The following is a 16536-nucleotide window of genomic DNA, read 5'->3' as shown; positions in this document are numbered from 1 at the left end:
CAGGAGGAGACGCTCTTCATACAGGAGCCACACGCCAAGAATGATCTTGAAAGGCCAGCCAGTTACTCTGGCTGACAGTGCGATTGCCATGGTTTCCAGATATTTTTATATCTTTGTAATAAATGCATTTTATGCAGCTTCTCAGTACATCCACATTTATGACACAAATCACTGTTACATGCACCATTTTGTATTTTACTTATTATTGTATTTAACAAATTCTGTAAGATCATCCCAATTGATTTCATGTTGTACTAGATTTAGCTTGCAACTAAACTTTCCTGCTTCCATTCTTTTGTTTTAATTAAAATTTTATTATTTTTATGGTTACGAGTGTTTGCCTGCTTATATGTCTGTGCACATGTGTGTACAATGTCAGAGGTGGCCAGAGGTAGAAGGCAGATCCCTTGGAACTGACTTACAGTTGGGTTGTAGGTTACCCAGTAATAAACAGCGATCTGAATGCATTATCTAAAAGATCAAGAGCAGCAAGTCTTAGGGTATAAAAATAAAAATTTTAAAAATCCTAGACTAGGTGAGGTGCCATGCCTTTAACCCTACACTGGGAAGGCAGAGGCAGGCAGATTTCTCCTAGTTTAAAGCCATTTAGGACTACATAGTGAGTTCCAGGGCAGCCAAGGCTACAGAATGAGACCCTGTCTTTTTTTTTTTTTTTTTTTTTTTTTTTTAAGATTTATTTATCTTGTCTCAAACAAAACACCCCCTCCCCAAATCCGTAAAAAGTGGGAAGGGGCCTGGAGAGATGATCGGTGCTGAGGACCTAGGCTCAGTTTCCAATACCCACAAGGTGGCTCACAAACACCACAAAGGAGGATAGAGAATGCTAGTTCCAAAGGATCTGATGTCCTCTTCTGGCCTCCAGCAGAGTCAGCACCAGCCATGCAAGTGGTACTTGGAAGCAAAACACTTACACACATAAAACAAGTCTGTAAAAGACAGACAATATAGAGATGGCTAAGGGAGAAAGCCTGCTAAGTAAGCCTGAGCTGGATCTCTGGAGCCCATGGAGGCATAGGACAGAAACCTTCTTCACAGTGCTGTCCTCTGACCTAAAGCCCACAGGCTTTGTAAAAGCAAATCCAACCTCTCTAGGCAACCACAGGCACCTTCCACTGTTGGAGAAAAGCCAAGTTGCTAAAATTGCTTATAGAATATTTACTTAAAACCAGCAGTCCATAGGTCTCACTCTAGACCTGTGGTTCTTAACCTGTGAGCTGTGACCCCCTTTGGTAAACCTCCATCTCCACAAACATTTACATTACGATTCATAACAGTAGCAAAATTGTAGGTGTGAAGTAGCAATGAAAATAATCTTATGGTTGGAAGTCACCACAACATAAGGAATTAAAGGGTCACAGCATTAGGAAGGTTGAGAACCATTGCTCTAGACCCACAGTTCACTTAAACCAAGCAACCTGATGTTTATAATCATGAAGTCTAGAGGACATGTGAGCCTAGAGTCCACCAACGAGCAAAACTGATTTCACAGTGCCACCTTGTGCCTTAAAGCTAGAAAGCAACTTTACTAGAATACCTGGCCTTGTCTCTTACACTCAAAGCCCAACAAGAATGTGTGTACCTCCCATGAAGGTCCCTGTTATTACACTTTGAACGTACTGCTAGGCTGAAGAGGCTGAGACAAGATTAGACTACTTGGTCTTAATCCTACCCAAGTCCTAAAAAGAACACTGAAAACAAACTATTTAGGTTTGAGTACAGTTCAATGCATTCATTCAACATTTACTAAGTTCCCATAATATCCCAAGTACTTTGCTATATACTAGATATTAAAGATGCATCCAGCACAGTCCTGTCCTTTAAGATTCAGAAAAATAAGAACTATAGAGCAGGTTAACATGCCTCTTTCTGGATAGTAATCCTGGGAAGGACAGCAACTGGTTTCACTGAGGACAAAACAGAGTCATTTAGTAAAATCCCCTCAGAGTAAGAGGAAAGTTGACTCACCAGATGCATACTTTGTAGCAATACCATGCTGGGCGCTGAGAACACAAGGGGCAAGCTTTTAAGGATCTGACAGGGAGATCTAGTAAGGGAGTGCTCCCGGGGAGCTATGACTTGACCTTGGTAGCTAGAAATCAAATGTGTGTCCTGGGACAGCTGTACTTCTGTACTTGGGAGGCTGGGGCACGAGAACCATGAGTTCCTGTCTGTGTTACAAGACAAGACCCTGTAATGAAAACCAGAAGAAGGGGATAGAGAGACGGGTCAGCATTTCAGAGCACTGGCTGCTTTTACAGAGGACCTAAATTTGATTTCCAGCATTCACATGGTGGCTCATCAAGGGGACCTAATAACCTCTTTCATCTTCTACAAGCAGTAGGTACACATGAAGCACATGCAAACAAAATACCATACCTATAAAACAAAGTTTTTTATAAATTAAAAAGAAAAAAAGACAAACTATCGCGTGTTTGTATTTAGAAGAGTATCTAGGAAAAAGAAAGACTGCATAGAAGGACGGACTGCTTATGCAGTTCTTTTCTAATCTAGTGAAATAGGTTAGTAGTAGTAGTAGTAGTTTTGTTTTTTTCGAGACAGGGTTTCTCTGTATAGCCCTGGCTGTCCTGGAACTCACTCTGTAGACCAGGCTGTCCTTGAACTCAGAAATCTGCCTACCTCTGCCTCCTAGAGTGCTGGGATTACAGGCGTGCGCCACCACCGCCCGGCTTGTGAAATAGGTTATTGATTAAAAAATTATTTACATTTTTATAGCATCCTACACAATATATGTTCTGGGTATATGAATATAAACAAAGATAACCCAAGCGAGCTATAAGACAACAGCAAAAAATGTTTAAGGATCTGCTCTAAACACAAAATGCCAAGTGAGGAGCCAGGGCGGACAGCAACTACAGGAAGAAGGTAACAGCTGTGAGATGGAGAGAGGCTGCTGGAACGGAGGCGCCAGGCATGATCAGAGCATGGAAACGTACGCAGGACTCCGCGATTTCACCCAGAAAAATTGTAGGAGTGGGGAAAGCATTAATAAAAGCAACCAAGAATGGAATGTAGCTCTGGGGAGAAAGCAGACGTTTAACAAATGTGCCAGTAGGTGGGACACGTATGTAATATCCTCTGGTAAAGAGGAGAGGGGGAAGAGACAGGCTAGCTAAGCCAGGTGTGGGGGCTCACTCTTGTAACCCTAGCACTTGGAAGGGAGATACAGGAGAACTGCCAGATATTGAGGGTATCTTGAGCTCCACAGTGATACTTGTCTCAAAACAGAAAGAAACTGAGAGGGGAAGAAAGAAGGAATAGGGAAGAGAGGGAAGCAAACGGAACAGAGCTAACTAGCTAGGCCCTGACTACAGCTAACTGATGAGGAAGTCTGCTTTTCTGCTGTAGTTTTCCACTGTGCCATCTGAGCTTCTGGGTCCATCTAATCCTGTTCTCTCTTTGTCCCTTCAAGTCAGCTCTCTATACAGTTAACAGGTTGTTATGAGAACTGGACTCACAGGGAATAAGGTAAATACTCAATGAAGTAATAGTAGTCTTGGATTTTTCTTCCTTTTGTTTTTAACAGAGTAGTCCTTCACTTGGTTTCCTTTTTGTTTGCTTTTGGTAGTACAGTACATTTAATAAGCAAATACTGATCAAACTAATAAGGAAAACAGTAAGTAGAGTGACAGTCTAAAAGTTGTATGGAGGTGAACGATCAGACTTAGCCAGCTACTCTAAGTCAGACAGAGACCTCCATATTCATGTAGGACCGCTGCCTTCTGCAGACAAAGGCATTTTCTCCTTTGTCTACATGGTTGGTTTTGCAGCTTCCAGTTTGAAATCCTTGTGGTCAAACTTCTTATCCCTTAGATAAGCTAGGGATGTACGTCCTTGGTAGCATGTATACAGTGTGATGCCCTGGAGTTGATCCTCAGCACCACACACACAACAGTTAACATGATATAGTACTATGCATTAACTCTACAGTTCCTAGTTGAATTATGTCTAAAAGCATAGCGCTTTTGTTTTGTAGTCTCACAGCCCAGTCAACACTACCAGTCTTTTCCATTGGAGTAATTCTAATCATTTTCAGTCACCTCATGAGTAATGAAGCTGGAAAGCTTTAACCTTTAACTTTCTTCCTTCCCTTTTTAACATCTCATTACCTTCGGGCTGGCCTTCAATTCCTGACCCTCTCTGCTTTCACCTCACAAGTCCTGGAGTTGCAGTTGTAAGCCAGAAATTTTAAACTTTCAAAATTATTGTCTGTTCGGTTACCTTATTTGATAAAGCATTTCTGTTGGTTTTAAAGACTGGAACTCAAGGACTGGAGGGCTAGTTCAGTGATTAAGAATACTGGCTGCCTTTCCAGAGGTCCCGGGTTAGATTCCTAGCATCCACAGCTTACAACTATCTAACTACATTTTCTAGGGAGTCCTACATAGTCTCCTGACCTCTTGGGACACCAGACACACACACATAGCTTGCAGACAGTCATGTAGGCAAAATACCCATAATACATTCAAAAAGGAATAAAAAATTAGAATTACTTAAAAATGGAATTCTATCTTATATAGATCATACTTTTTTATATACTCTGGATATAAATTCTTATTCAATATATGTATTAAAAATTATAAGTACTTGTCCTTGGCTTATCTTTTCACAGATGTGATGTTGTCTTTGATGAACCGAGGTCCTTAATTTTAGTGAAATCCAATTTAGTAATGTTTTTCTTTTTGTTTTTTATTTTTGAGACAGGGTCTCTCTGTGTAGCCCTGGCTGTCCTGAAATAACTCTGTAGACCAGGCTGCCCTTGAACTCAGAGATCTGCCACCTCTACCTCCTGAGTGCTTGGATTAAAGGTGTATACTACATCACTGGGCCTTAGTAATGTTTTCTTTTATATATAGTATTTTAGAGGTCTTATGGGGGAAAAAAGTATGTAAGAGTGAGGGTATGTGCATATGGGTTCAAGTGCTTAAGGGGCCAGAGGTGTCTAATTGCTATTTAAGAAATCTGTCTTGTGCCTGGAGAGATAGTTCAGTGGTTAATAGCACATACTGTTCTTCCAGAGGACCTAAGTTTGATTCCCAGCACCCACATCTGGAAGCTCGCAAATGCCTATAACTCCAGGGGATCTGAGGTCTCTCTGTTCTTACTCATATATAGACAGATACACATAAATAATAAAATACTTAGAAAGGAAGAATGAAAGGAAGAAAAGACAGAGAAAGAAAGGGAGGGAGGAAGGGAGGGAGGGAGGAAGGAAGGAAGGAAGGAAGGAAGGAAGGAAGGAAAGAAGGAAAGAAGGAAAGAAGGAAAGAAGGAAAGAAGGAAAGAAGGAAAGAAGGAAAGAAGGAAAGAAAGAAAGAAAGAAAGAAAGAAAGAAAGAAAGAAAGAAAGAAAGAACTGAAGTCCTGACAATTTCATTGGGCATGCTGGCATGACCTTAATTCTAGCATTTATAAAATGGAGGCAGAGGCACATAGATCTCTGGTCAATGTTGTGAATTCCAGGTCAGCCAAAACAACACAGAAAGACCCTGTCACAAATTCTTTGTCTACTCAGAGTCTTGTACTCTGAGGTCAAGTTTAAGGGAGCCACATTCTTTCAAGTTGCAATAAATATCAAAAGCTTTGATGCTGACACCAGGTTCTAACATTTCATACCATATGAGGAACCCTCCAGCACAATATGGCAGACACTGTTTGGCTGGTCTAGAAAAACTAAAATCAATTATTAAAATCAATCTAAATTATCAAGTAAAACAAAAGAAGAGAAAACACATTAAACCTGTTCATGGGAAAACAAAAGAAAGAAAATAGTAGAAATTAAAAGAAGGAAAATTAATAGAGACAAATAAAACAAGTATTGATTAATTAAAATTATATGTGATAAAACTAATCAATCTACCTAGGAGAGGAAAGAAAGGGGAGATGGAGGGGGATGGGGGAAGAGGCAAAGAAAATAAAAAGAACATCGCTTAAGAGAGATCAAAGGAGGAGAGATGAGTGGGAGATACTTCAAGCAGATCACTGATTCTGAGTAGTTTTAAGCTAAATAACAATAGTACCCAGTGCAAGAAGTTAATATTTATTTTGGTCTCTACTGAAGTAGTATTGGCACAGGTCTCAAAGAGAAGACACTAGTTATCTCAAGAGCCAGACCAGGTCCTAAGAGCAATTTCCTCTGAGAGTTGTGTCCTGGTTTGCTTTTCTGTTGTTGTAATAAAAAACTGACCAAAAGCAACTTGGAGAGGATAGGGTTTATTTGGCTTACAGGTTAGACCATCAGCAAGGGAAGCCAGGGAGGAACCCAGAAGCAGGAGCTGAAGCAGAAACCATAGAGGAATGCTCTTTACTGGATTGCTCCCAGGACACCTTTCTTATACCTCTTCTCAGGACAGCCGCCACAGGGTGGTGCCACCCCAGTGGGCTAGCTCCAATATCAATCAGCAATCAAGAAAATGTCCCACAGGCATGCCAACATCTCAGTCTAATGGAGGCAACTCCTTAACTGAGATTTCTTCTTCCCAGAGAAGTCTAGATTTGTTTCAAGTTGACAAAACCCAACCACACAATTAGGAATTAGTACTTTCCCACTTTCTCACAAGTCATTTACACAATACCTAAGATATCATCTCATAAGGTAAATCTTCATAGGAATTCCTGACTTGCCTAGTTTTATTATTAAGAGAAACAAAACCACCTCCCCTATTATCCTTGTCAAAGCTAGAGATGGCTACCTGACGTAAAGCTAACAGTTCCTGACAGAAACTAAAAGATGGAAAAGAAAGGAGATGGTAGACAGCTAAAACAGGCAATGAAGGAGTCAGATGGGCAGAGCAAGACAGGGGAAGTTTTGCTTTCTCTCAATTCTCTAGACAGTAGAGGACCTCAGCTCTAAAGACTGTCCCAAGGCTACTGCAGAGGTCCAAGCATGGTATACATGGGATGTTGGCACTGACAGAGGAAGACAGCTATGAAAATACACCAGAAACCATCTAAATGAAATCAATGACATCTTGTCTGAATATGTAAAATATACTTGTGGGTGTGAAGTTTTCTCTTTTAGTCAATTATATGTAAGTTTCCCCTCCCTCACCTAAACTATGAAAGCTAAACTTTCCAACCTTAAGTTTATTGGGCCAGACAAGTCATCTGAGGGCTTAAGATCAATATCAAGCCTTTAAGAAATGCTGAGACATGTCAAATGCTTTTTCAGCATCTAATGAAATGACAATGCAGTTTATCCTTTGAGTTTGTTTATGTAGTGGATTACATTGATGGGTTTCCGTATATTGAAACATCCCTGCATCCCTGGGATGAAACCTACTTGATCATGGTGAATGATTGTTTTAATGTGTTCTTGGATTCGGTTGGCAAGAATTTTATTGAATATTTTTGCATCGATATTCATAAGGGAAATTGGTCTAAGGTTCTCTTTTTTTGCTGGATCTTTGTGTGGTTTGGGTATCAGTGAAATTGTGGCTTCATAGAATGAGTTAGGTAAATGGATGGAACTAGAGAACATCATCCTAAGTGAGGTAACCCAGTCTCAAAAGAACACTCATGGTATGTACTCACTGATAAACAGATATTAGTCTAGAAGCTTGGAATACCCAAGACACAATCCACATATCAAATGATGCCCAAGAAGAAGGAAGGAGTGGCCCCTGGTCCTGGAAAGGCTCAGTGCAGCAGTGTAGGGGAATACCAGGACAGGGAAGTCGGAAGGGGTGGAATGAGGAACAGGGGGAGGGAAGAGGGCTTATGGGACTTTCGAGGATGGGGGAATCCAGGAAAGGGAATAATCACTTGAACAAGAAGTTTGAAGAAGAGCCTATGATTCAGTTTTAGCTGTTACTATGAAAAAGGTCTGATGAGATAGAACATCTTTTGACTTTTCAGAGTTGTGCATATACATGTAAAACATTCATACACATAAAATAAACAATGTTTTAAGGCAAAAACTTAGAGCCTAGTCACATGTGGCATAGACCTGTAATGAGACAGAGGCATGAGACCATGAGTTCAAGGTTATCCTTAGTTATAAAACAAGTTTGAGGTCATCCTGGACTATAGCACCCTGTCTCCACATTGGTGTCTTAAGGCTTCAGACTGCACTGAAGAACGCACACTCTTCAGTGTCTTCCCTTATAGTTACCCCAGAAGGTCAGAGCAGACACTAACTCAAGTCCTTCCCACTGCTAACATTTTATCCTGCCAACCAGCCCTCTCATGGTTATTTCAGGGCAGCAGTGGAACAGCATGACTGTGCTGTACACCCACAGGCTTTAAGCTAAAATGGAGCAGTGTGGTTTATGAGAAGGCAAAAGAAACTGTTCAACAACTTAATATTCATAAATTGGGCTAGAAAGGAAAGGTACTCAGTGGGAGGGCCTCCTCATGATCGTAAGGAGATTATACCTCTAGGTGTCCAACAGCCCTTCGGAGTAGCCCCCTCAGATTCTCCCACATCCCATACTTCTACAAACTGAACATAATTTGATCCCTGAGACCCATATGGTAGAGGGAGAGAGTTCTTTCTCCTATAAGTTGTTCTCTGACCTCTAAGTATGAATGTGTGTGTATGCATGCACTCATACACATGAGAATGTACTATTACATATTACACGTTTCTGTCATTCATGTGTATATGTATACTTACTGGTATTAGCATTAAATTATATTCCAAAAGGACAGACATAAACTGTTCACTGTATTTAGAGAGTGACTTTAGAAGCAGTGACTACAGACTAAGAAAGAATGAGCTGATGTACATTCAAATGGACCTTTCCTCTTTTCTCTCTACACTTTTCTACATAAAAGTCTTAATCCAATGCATGTTAATGTACAAATAAAATGGCAATCATCAGCTAGGGGCCTGGGCCTCTCCTATAGCATGTTCACCCAGTCCCTCCTCTACCTCTGCACGTCACCCTTCCGCATGGACCTGGAACTGCTCCAAATACCCTTTCACCTTCTTCCTACTCCTTAGCAAACATGTTGAATATCAGAAATTTTAAAAGAAACCACATTTAGTAAGGAGCCAAGGGGAAAGGGACAAGGGCCTACCCAGTGCACAGAAAGAAACTGGCTAGGGATCCCGGGGTAGATCAGAATTAAGACACTAGCAGTCCTCTCAAGACATTACTGTGACATCAAAACATAAACCACTCAAGTTTTCTACTGGGGCAACCTCAGTGGTCCACCCAGCTGCCAGCTGCACACTATAATTCTAAGTAGAGCAGACAGCAAGCTGGTGTGTGTGTGTGTGTGTGTGTGTGTGTGTGTGTGTGTGTGTGTGTGTGTCACAGTTGGTCCAAATTTACCTTTTTAGATAGAACCCTTGTGCTGAAATGGCAGAGAGTACCATGCTGAACCCACGAGGCTATCCTCTTTGCAGACAGTGGCCTCCTGAGGCAGAGTGCAAAGGCGCATGTGGGGCCTGGCACAGTGTGCGTTAGAGAGCAGGAGGGATGAAGGATGTGCAACAGAGTGAGGAAGCAATCTCCTCAGCTCTGGCACCTCAGGGAACCCTGCTCAACATGAGGGGCACTCCTCTGCTACAGCAGTTCCAACTCCTGAACTACCCTGTGAAGTACTAAACATCGAGAAAGATAATCTTCTACTTACCTGCCTGTTTCATCAAAGGTCCCTTAAATAAATGAGAACCTTGCTTACTCTCCATAGCATTCTGCAATATTGCTTCACAAAGAGATATTCATCTCCACATAGGATTTCCAGAGAAGTTAACTGTTTTTATAAACAAGGCAGGTTTTATGTACAAGTGCCAAAAGAGGCCCTGCCTCCATCCCAGGGTGTAAGGACCTTGAAAGAGCCTCCTGTATACTCCATCCTCACCACTTTTAATGACTCCTGAAGTTCCCTAATTATTGCCTCTAGTCAGGACCTGCCAGTGTACTTATTTAATAATAATAATAAAAAAAAAAAACAAAAACAGGAGGAGAAACAAATCAGCTCCCTAATATCCCCAAGGTACTAGCTGTTAACTTAGTCACATAGTTCTTCTAAATATTTCCTTCTCAAAAACTATACTTACATGAATAGATAACATAATTTCCATTTAATTTTGGTAGTTTCCAGTTCTACTTAGGTCTACCTAGGGATGTCCTGTGGGCTGAAGAAACCCTAGCTTAGAACACCACCCCCTTGAGCCCCAAGTCCACTCCCACTCACCCAGAGCAGAGCTCCTGGGCAAGCAGGGAGGGACTGAAGGAGACCTTCAACTCTTCATATGTGCCCAGAAATGATCCATCTAGAGTCCACAGGAAGCCTGGAAGAGTGGCTGCACCATCCGTGCTCAGGAGGAGGCTGTCCAGGCTTTAGAGCTCACCTGAGCTCACACAGCTGTTCCATAAGTCCTGGCAACACTGCTGATCCTACTTCCTGAGAAACAAGGGCAAGTCTCAAGCCCTTACGAGCCAGCGGGCCTTACCTCTGAGGCTTTCGAATGTCCCAGAGTCCCACTCCTTCCTTTGAATTGGCTGTGGCCAGTAACCGTGGCTCCACGGGGTTAAACATGACACTGTGAAAGGCTGATGGATAGTTTGCCAGGCAGAAGGGCTCTGTGAAAACAGAAATGGCAATCAAGTCACCTGAGGCACCGCTCCATCAGGGGCAGGCAGAACACAGCAGGAGCAGACTCTTAACTGCCACCCAAAAGGTGGCGCCACTCCCATGTGATACACACCCCATGAAGCACCAACCTTCATGTCTCCCTGAACCCTAACACCAATCAAACCCATTTAAACCAAACTTAAACACTCAGATCCCAGTTCAAAGGGGGAAAGTCTACAGAAGTAAAAATGAATTCCCTAAAAACTTTCACAACCCACTCCTGATACAGTTATATTTTTTTAAGATTTATTTATTTATTTTATGTATATGAGTACACTATAGCTGCCTTCAGACACATCAGAATAGGGCATAAGATCCCATTACAGATGGTTGTAAAGTACCATGTGGTTGCTGGGAACTGAATTCAGTACCTGTGGAAGAGCAGTCAGTGTTTTTAACCTCTGAGCAATAGCTCCAGCCCTCCAAGTTATTGTATCTTTGTTTTGTTTTGTTTTTTTGGATTTGTTTTTTTCGAGACAGGGTTTCTCTGTATAGCTCTGGCTGTCCTGGAACTCATTCTGTAGACCAGACTGGCCTCGAACTCAGAAATCTGCCTGCCCCTGCCTCCCAGAGTGCTGGGATTACTGGCGTGCGCCACCACCGCCTGGCTTATATCTTTAATGCGTATAAAATTGCACGTTTTAAACACATATAGATTTAATGATGACAAAGTGAAACAGTGAAACATGAAGTCAAGGCCGCACAGCAGTATAGTCTCCCTTCTGGTTCCTGATGCTCCCTCAAGGGTCAGGGCAGAACTGTGTTTGTTTTCCAGCATCAAAAACAAAACAAAAACAAAAAAACACAACAACAAAAACCCTGCCTGGTGCCCCTTTTCTGTAATTGAAGGAAAAGGACTGTGAGTTCAAGGCCAGTCTGAGTTACACAGCTATATTCAGATTTTGTTTTTGTACAGTGATAGGTAGCAATAGAATGACTGGTAAATGTATCCCCCTTGTGACCACTCAGGGCAGGAGGGACCTCCAGTGTCAGTATCTGTGCTGCATGTGAGAATCTTTTCTCTGGATGGATGTTACTCACACACTGACTGTAATCAGACTGTTCAACACAACCCAAACTGTCCATAGAGACCTACCTCCATGGGGAGACTCCCGGATATCCCAAATGAGAACCCGGCCATCATCTGAAGAGCTGGCAAAAATGTTGTCATTCACTGGGCTCACTGACAAGCCATATACTGCATCTTCATGAGCAAACACATCCAGGGTCTCACTGCTGAGAAGCAGAGAGCAAGAGAAAAGCACATAGAACACAGCGTACAGAGGCCCAGCCTATTGTACCTAGCTAGGGGTCAGTTTCCTTCATTCCCAGGAGAAATTTAACTCAGGTAAACCAACAAGATGCCAAATTGAGGTAATGGGCAGTGAATGTTCAAGGGAAAAACCTAAGTATCTAATATGTGTGTATAAAGTATATATGTATATTTAAAGGTATTACATGCATGAATTTCATAATTTTCACACTAAACATTTAAAAGTGAGCCAGCAGCTGAGTTTTGTGTTTTCATTTATCACTTGTATGGAGCTTTGAGGGAAACTAGATTTCCAAAAACAAGACAAAGGGAAGGTTTTAACGCAGCAGAAGCAAAGGGCCTCCCAGGAGACTAGCATATGGATTGGCAGCACAGCTCTGCGTTAACAGGACCTGGTGCAAAGCCCTAGCATCACCTGACCTTAAGTTACCTAAGAGCTCTGGGCCTTTGTTCCCTCTTGTCATGGATATCAAGAGTATTCCTCACTAAATGGTCGTGATGGTTAAATGGGGGACATAAACATCCCTTAGAACAATGTCTGGCATATGACAGTAAAAAGTCAAAAAATATTAGTTATTATTAACTATTAATATTTATTATGTATAAATAATATATAAATATAAGGAGGAAAAACTCTTTTCTCTTATTTCTAACTATATGCCAACTTTGCAAATCTTTTTCTTTCTTTAAATAAAACTGAAACTATTATAGGAATCTGTTTGTTTGTTTGTTTGTTTGTTTCAGAAAACTAATATTGGTTCCATATTATTTCCCTCAGAACCTAAAATCTATGTCTAAAAAGATATTTGCCACTGTTCATCTAAAAAGTGGTCAGTCATCTTCACATACCAATAATCTATTTACCTTTCAACATCATGGAGGATAACTTGTTCATCATTTCCTACAAAGGAAAAAACAAAGACATTTTATAATTCCTACAAGTGATCCCTTCCACCCAACAATATGGAATTTTAAAGTTTCCAAGAAAAAAAAAAGCATAAATTGGCAAGTTAGCTCAGTAAGTGGAAATCTTAAAACCTGAATTCCTGAGCTTGATTCCCAGAATCCATGGTAGAAGGAGAAAACTAGTTACTGAATTACTGAAAGTTGTTCCCACATGTGCACATGTACACACACACACACACACACACACACACAAACTAAGCATTAACACACTCAAAATACAACATAATACAAAACAGGGGTGTTAAGTTAGGAAAGACTATGAAGACAATCTAAGAAGTCAGGCATAATGGTACCTGCTTGTATGTAATCCCTACCCTTAGGGGAGGTAGAGGCAGAAGGATCAGGCAGCTCAGGGCCAGTCTAAGATACATGAGAACCTGTCTCAAAAGGCCACATATTCTGTCTTTTAAAAAATATTTAACAGAGCCGTCTTTACAGAGTTTTGTTTTGCTTTTTAAAAGCAATGAAGCATAACCTGGTAACAGTTTAGAATGCATTATTCAGGGGATAAGACCAAAATAAACTGCTGTCATTCAGGAAAAGTGAATGGCCAAACAGTTCACTCAGCCAGCTAACCCACCCCATGTCCAGCAAAGGAACCAGCAATTATAAGACCTGGAATAAAATCTCTTCATATATCTAGGTTTCAGCTGTCCACGTGAACACAGGAAACAACTGTGTACTTTACTGGGGTATTCCAAGGACGAGAGCCTGTAAAAGCATTCAGAATAGGGCTGAGCACCTTAGCGGCCCTGGTAACATCTGCTGGTTCTACCTCATCCTTCATAGCATTAGAGTCTGATTCTCAACAATAGCAAAGCTTTCTTCTACAGCTTTCTCGTACTTCTTATTCTAAGAACCTAAAACACTATATTCATGATATGTCTTCAAATGGCTTATAAAGCCAAAAACAACTAAAGCATGCATGTGTGAGACCAAAGACATATCCCACTCTCAAATGCATAGTCCAAAGCCACATAAATACAAGGCAAAAACAGCAGTAAGGTCTAAGTCATCTCAACTTTCCAAGCCCTAGCTGTAAATTCTCCTGTGGGTATATACTAACAGCATAGATGAACTCATGCTAATACCTTCCAGTTGCCAAATGCGGTGGGGCACTGGAAAAAAGATTCTGTCCAGTTCTTTAAGAATTAAGAAATGAACTGGGCGGTGGTGGCTCACGCCTTTAATCCTAGCACATGGGAGGCAGAGGCAGGTGGATTTCTGAGTTCGAGGCCAGCCTGATCTACAGAGTGAGTTCCAGGACAGCCAGGGCTACACAGAGAAATCCTGTCTTGAAAAAACAAAACAAAACAAAACAAAACAAAACAAAACAAAATGAAAAGAATTAAGAGATGGCTCAACAGTTAAGAGCACTGACTGCTCTTCTGAAGGTACTGAGTTCAAATCCCAGAAACCATATCGTGGCTCACAACCATCCGTAAAGAGATCTGACGCCCTCTTCTTCGGGTCTGTCTGAAGACAGCTACAGTGTACTTAGATAAATAAACCTTAAAAAAAAAAAAGGATTGAAAGCCCAACAACACAAACTAGGAGGAGGAGGAGGAAAAAGAGGAGGAGGAAGAGGAGGAGGAGGAGGAACTGTGGGAAAGTGGGACTTTTAGCTTCAGGGACAATCATACCCTTCATGTTCAGAGACAAAGAATCAGACATCAAAGACACTTGAGCAACAGTGAACTCCAGCCAGTGGGACAAGGATAGGCTGGGAACTATAAACCCAGTACTCAGGAAGCAGAGGCAGGGAGATTACTTCTTGTTCAAGGCCAACTGGAGCTACATAGTGGGCAGACAGTGGGCCAGCCAGGCCAACTTGGGACCCAACAAGACCCTGCCTCAGAAAATTTTGAAAAAGTAGGGAGGGCACAAGAGGTAACTAAAGCAGCCCCATGCCACCTAAGACATCAAGTTGTTTAGTTGGAAAGGGGACTGAGGCTGGACAGGTCAGCTGGATTAGACCTGATTCTTTGGACCCTAAGGGTTAAAGGAAACCTGTAGAAGTATCTATTATCTGCATACTGCTGAATAAGCTCACCCTTCCTAGTTCTTTCTGAGCTCTGGCTGGCTGAGTCAACCCAGCTGTTCTGGCTTGCCCTCCTCTCCAGGCTGACTGATTTAATCTGGCTTTTCTCAGCTTCTCCCAAATTGCTCTGCTTGGCCTTAAACTAACTCTGGGCATTTTGTTCTAATCTTCTGGCTCTGCCTTATTTTCTGGCTTCAACTGCCTCTGCTGAGCTGCATGAACTCATCAACAAACAACTCCACTGCACTGCACTGACGCTCATCTGACTCCCTCTCCCTCTGATGCTCTCCTCTTAGCTTCTCTTTCCTGTGCTGTTCTCCCGAGAGCTGGGCATATTCTATCTCTGACTCATTTCATCAAATCTTTCTCTTATTTGTCACTTTATGTGTCCCTCAACAGACACCACTGGTAGGGATTAAAGGTATGTACTAAGGCTGTGTCTGTATTCCAATCAGAGGGATCTCCCTTCCAGCGGGATCACATGGACCCAGCAGGTCTGTGGGTGTGATCCCTTGCCAGAGCAGCCATGCTGCTAGATTAAAATTCCTCTACAAAAAAAAGGGTCAATTTTTTTAAAAAAAAAAAAGATAATTTATGGCCAGAGAGAGATGGCTCAGAGGCTAGCCACACAATCCTGATAGCCTGTGTTGATCCCTGAACTCACATAAGGTAGAAGGAGAAAAGCAACTCCACAAAGACGTCCTTTTACCTCTGTATGTACAATGTGCTCACACATAGCATGCACATACAATAAATTAAGAACTTAAGAAGCTTCAGCAGTGTTTAAGAAGTCATTCTAAAATACATAGATGAATGAAAACTTGTGTAAGCAATGACTTGAAAAGGTGTGACCAGGGCAGCTGGACGGAGAGAACTGACTTTAACAAAGTGTCCCCTGACCTCCATGCTAGCTCGCCATGGCATGCACTCCTGAATAACTGAGTAAATGCAATTAAAAGAAAAAAAGTTTTGTTGTTGCTGTTGTTTACATCAAGCTTAATGTTCACAATGGGCCTATAATCCCAGTGTCTGAAGTAGGAGTTTAAGGCCAACCTGGGCTACGATACCCTCTGCCATCAACCTACCAAACAGCAGAAGCAACAGCCCAGATGGAAAGCAGGGAAGGCATCCCAGCACTCGGGAGGCAGACACAGGAGGTCAGAGAACAAGGTCATCCTTGGCCTGTATTGTCTCAAAAAACAGTATGGTCACATCTTTCTAGATGAAAATTTAAAGTGGGGAAAATGGGTCAGGAGAAGCAAAGGAACTTGTTGCACAAACCTGGTGACTCAAGTCTGATTCCTAGAAGCTATGTAAAGATGTAAGGAGTGCACATACCTACACACCAATAATAATAAAAAATAAGTACAATAGAACAAAAACGAGATATCAACAGACAGAACAGGATGCATGCACTATATGCAGTAAGGTTATTGCTTCTTGTGTGTGCACAACAAATCAACATACTTTCAGCCAAGACAGGAAGGGGGGAGGGGGCATGGAGAAAGGATGACAGATCCCTAATTCACATGTCTAAACTGCTGTAATGCACAGAAGGAAAAATTATACAAAGCCAGTAATTTCACAGCTCAGTAAGATATGGGAAGAAAAATACATTCTTACCACTC

At 41.7% G+C, this 16536-nt stretch overlaps 1 protein-coding gene and 1 non-coding gene across 4 annotated transcripts in view; both read right to left on the bottom strand.

Annotated features, from left to right (window-relative positions):
* Window positions 1–16536, bottom strand: part of Dcaf5 (DDB1 and CUL4 associated factor 5) — a 95467-nt gene that overhangs the window by 52598 nt on the left and 26333 nt on the right. For 2 of the 3 annotated variants that reach the window (XM_052185560.1, XM_052185562.1), the window contains exons 3-5: window positions 12766–12802; window positions 11725–11864; window positions 10447–10576 (exon numbers count right to left, since the gene is read on the bottom strand). In XM_052185560.1, the coding sequence (XP_052041520.1) occupies window positions 10447–10576; window positions 11725–11864; window positions 12766–12802 (307 nt within the window). The remainder of the gene's footprint in view (window positions 1–10446; window positions 10577–11724; window positions 11865–12765; window positions 12803–16536) is intronic. The other variant, XM_052185561.1, reaches the window with a different exon arrangement.
* LOC127688260 (small Cajal body-specific RNA 3) lies at window positions 3679–3817 on the bottom strand. Its single transcript, XR_007978655.1, has one exon. It is a non-coding gene; the product is annotated as a small Cajal body-specific RNA 3 (non-coding RNA).

This window comes from Apodemus sylvaticus, chromosome 6 (genome assembly GCF_947179515.1).
Source record: "Apodemus sylvaticus chromosome 6, mApoSyl1.1, whole genome shotgun sequence".
Taxonomy (NCBI): domain Eukaryota; kingdom Metazoa; phylum Chordata; class Mammalia; order Rodentia; family Muridae; genus Apodemus; species Apodemus sylvaticus.
Note: the sequence above shows the minus strand (reverse complement) of the source record. Positions and strands in the feature narration are given on the sequence as shown.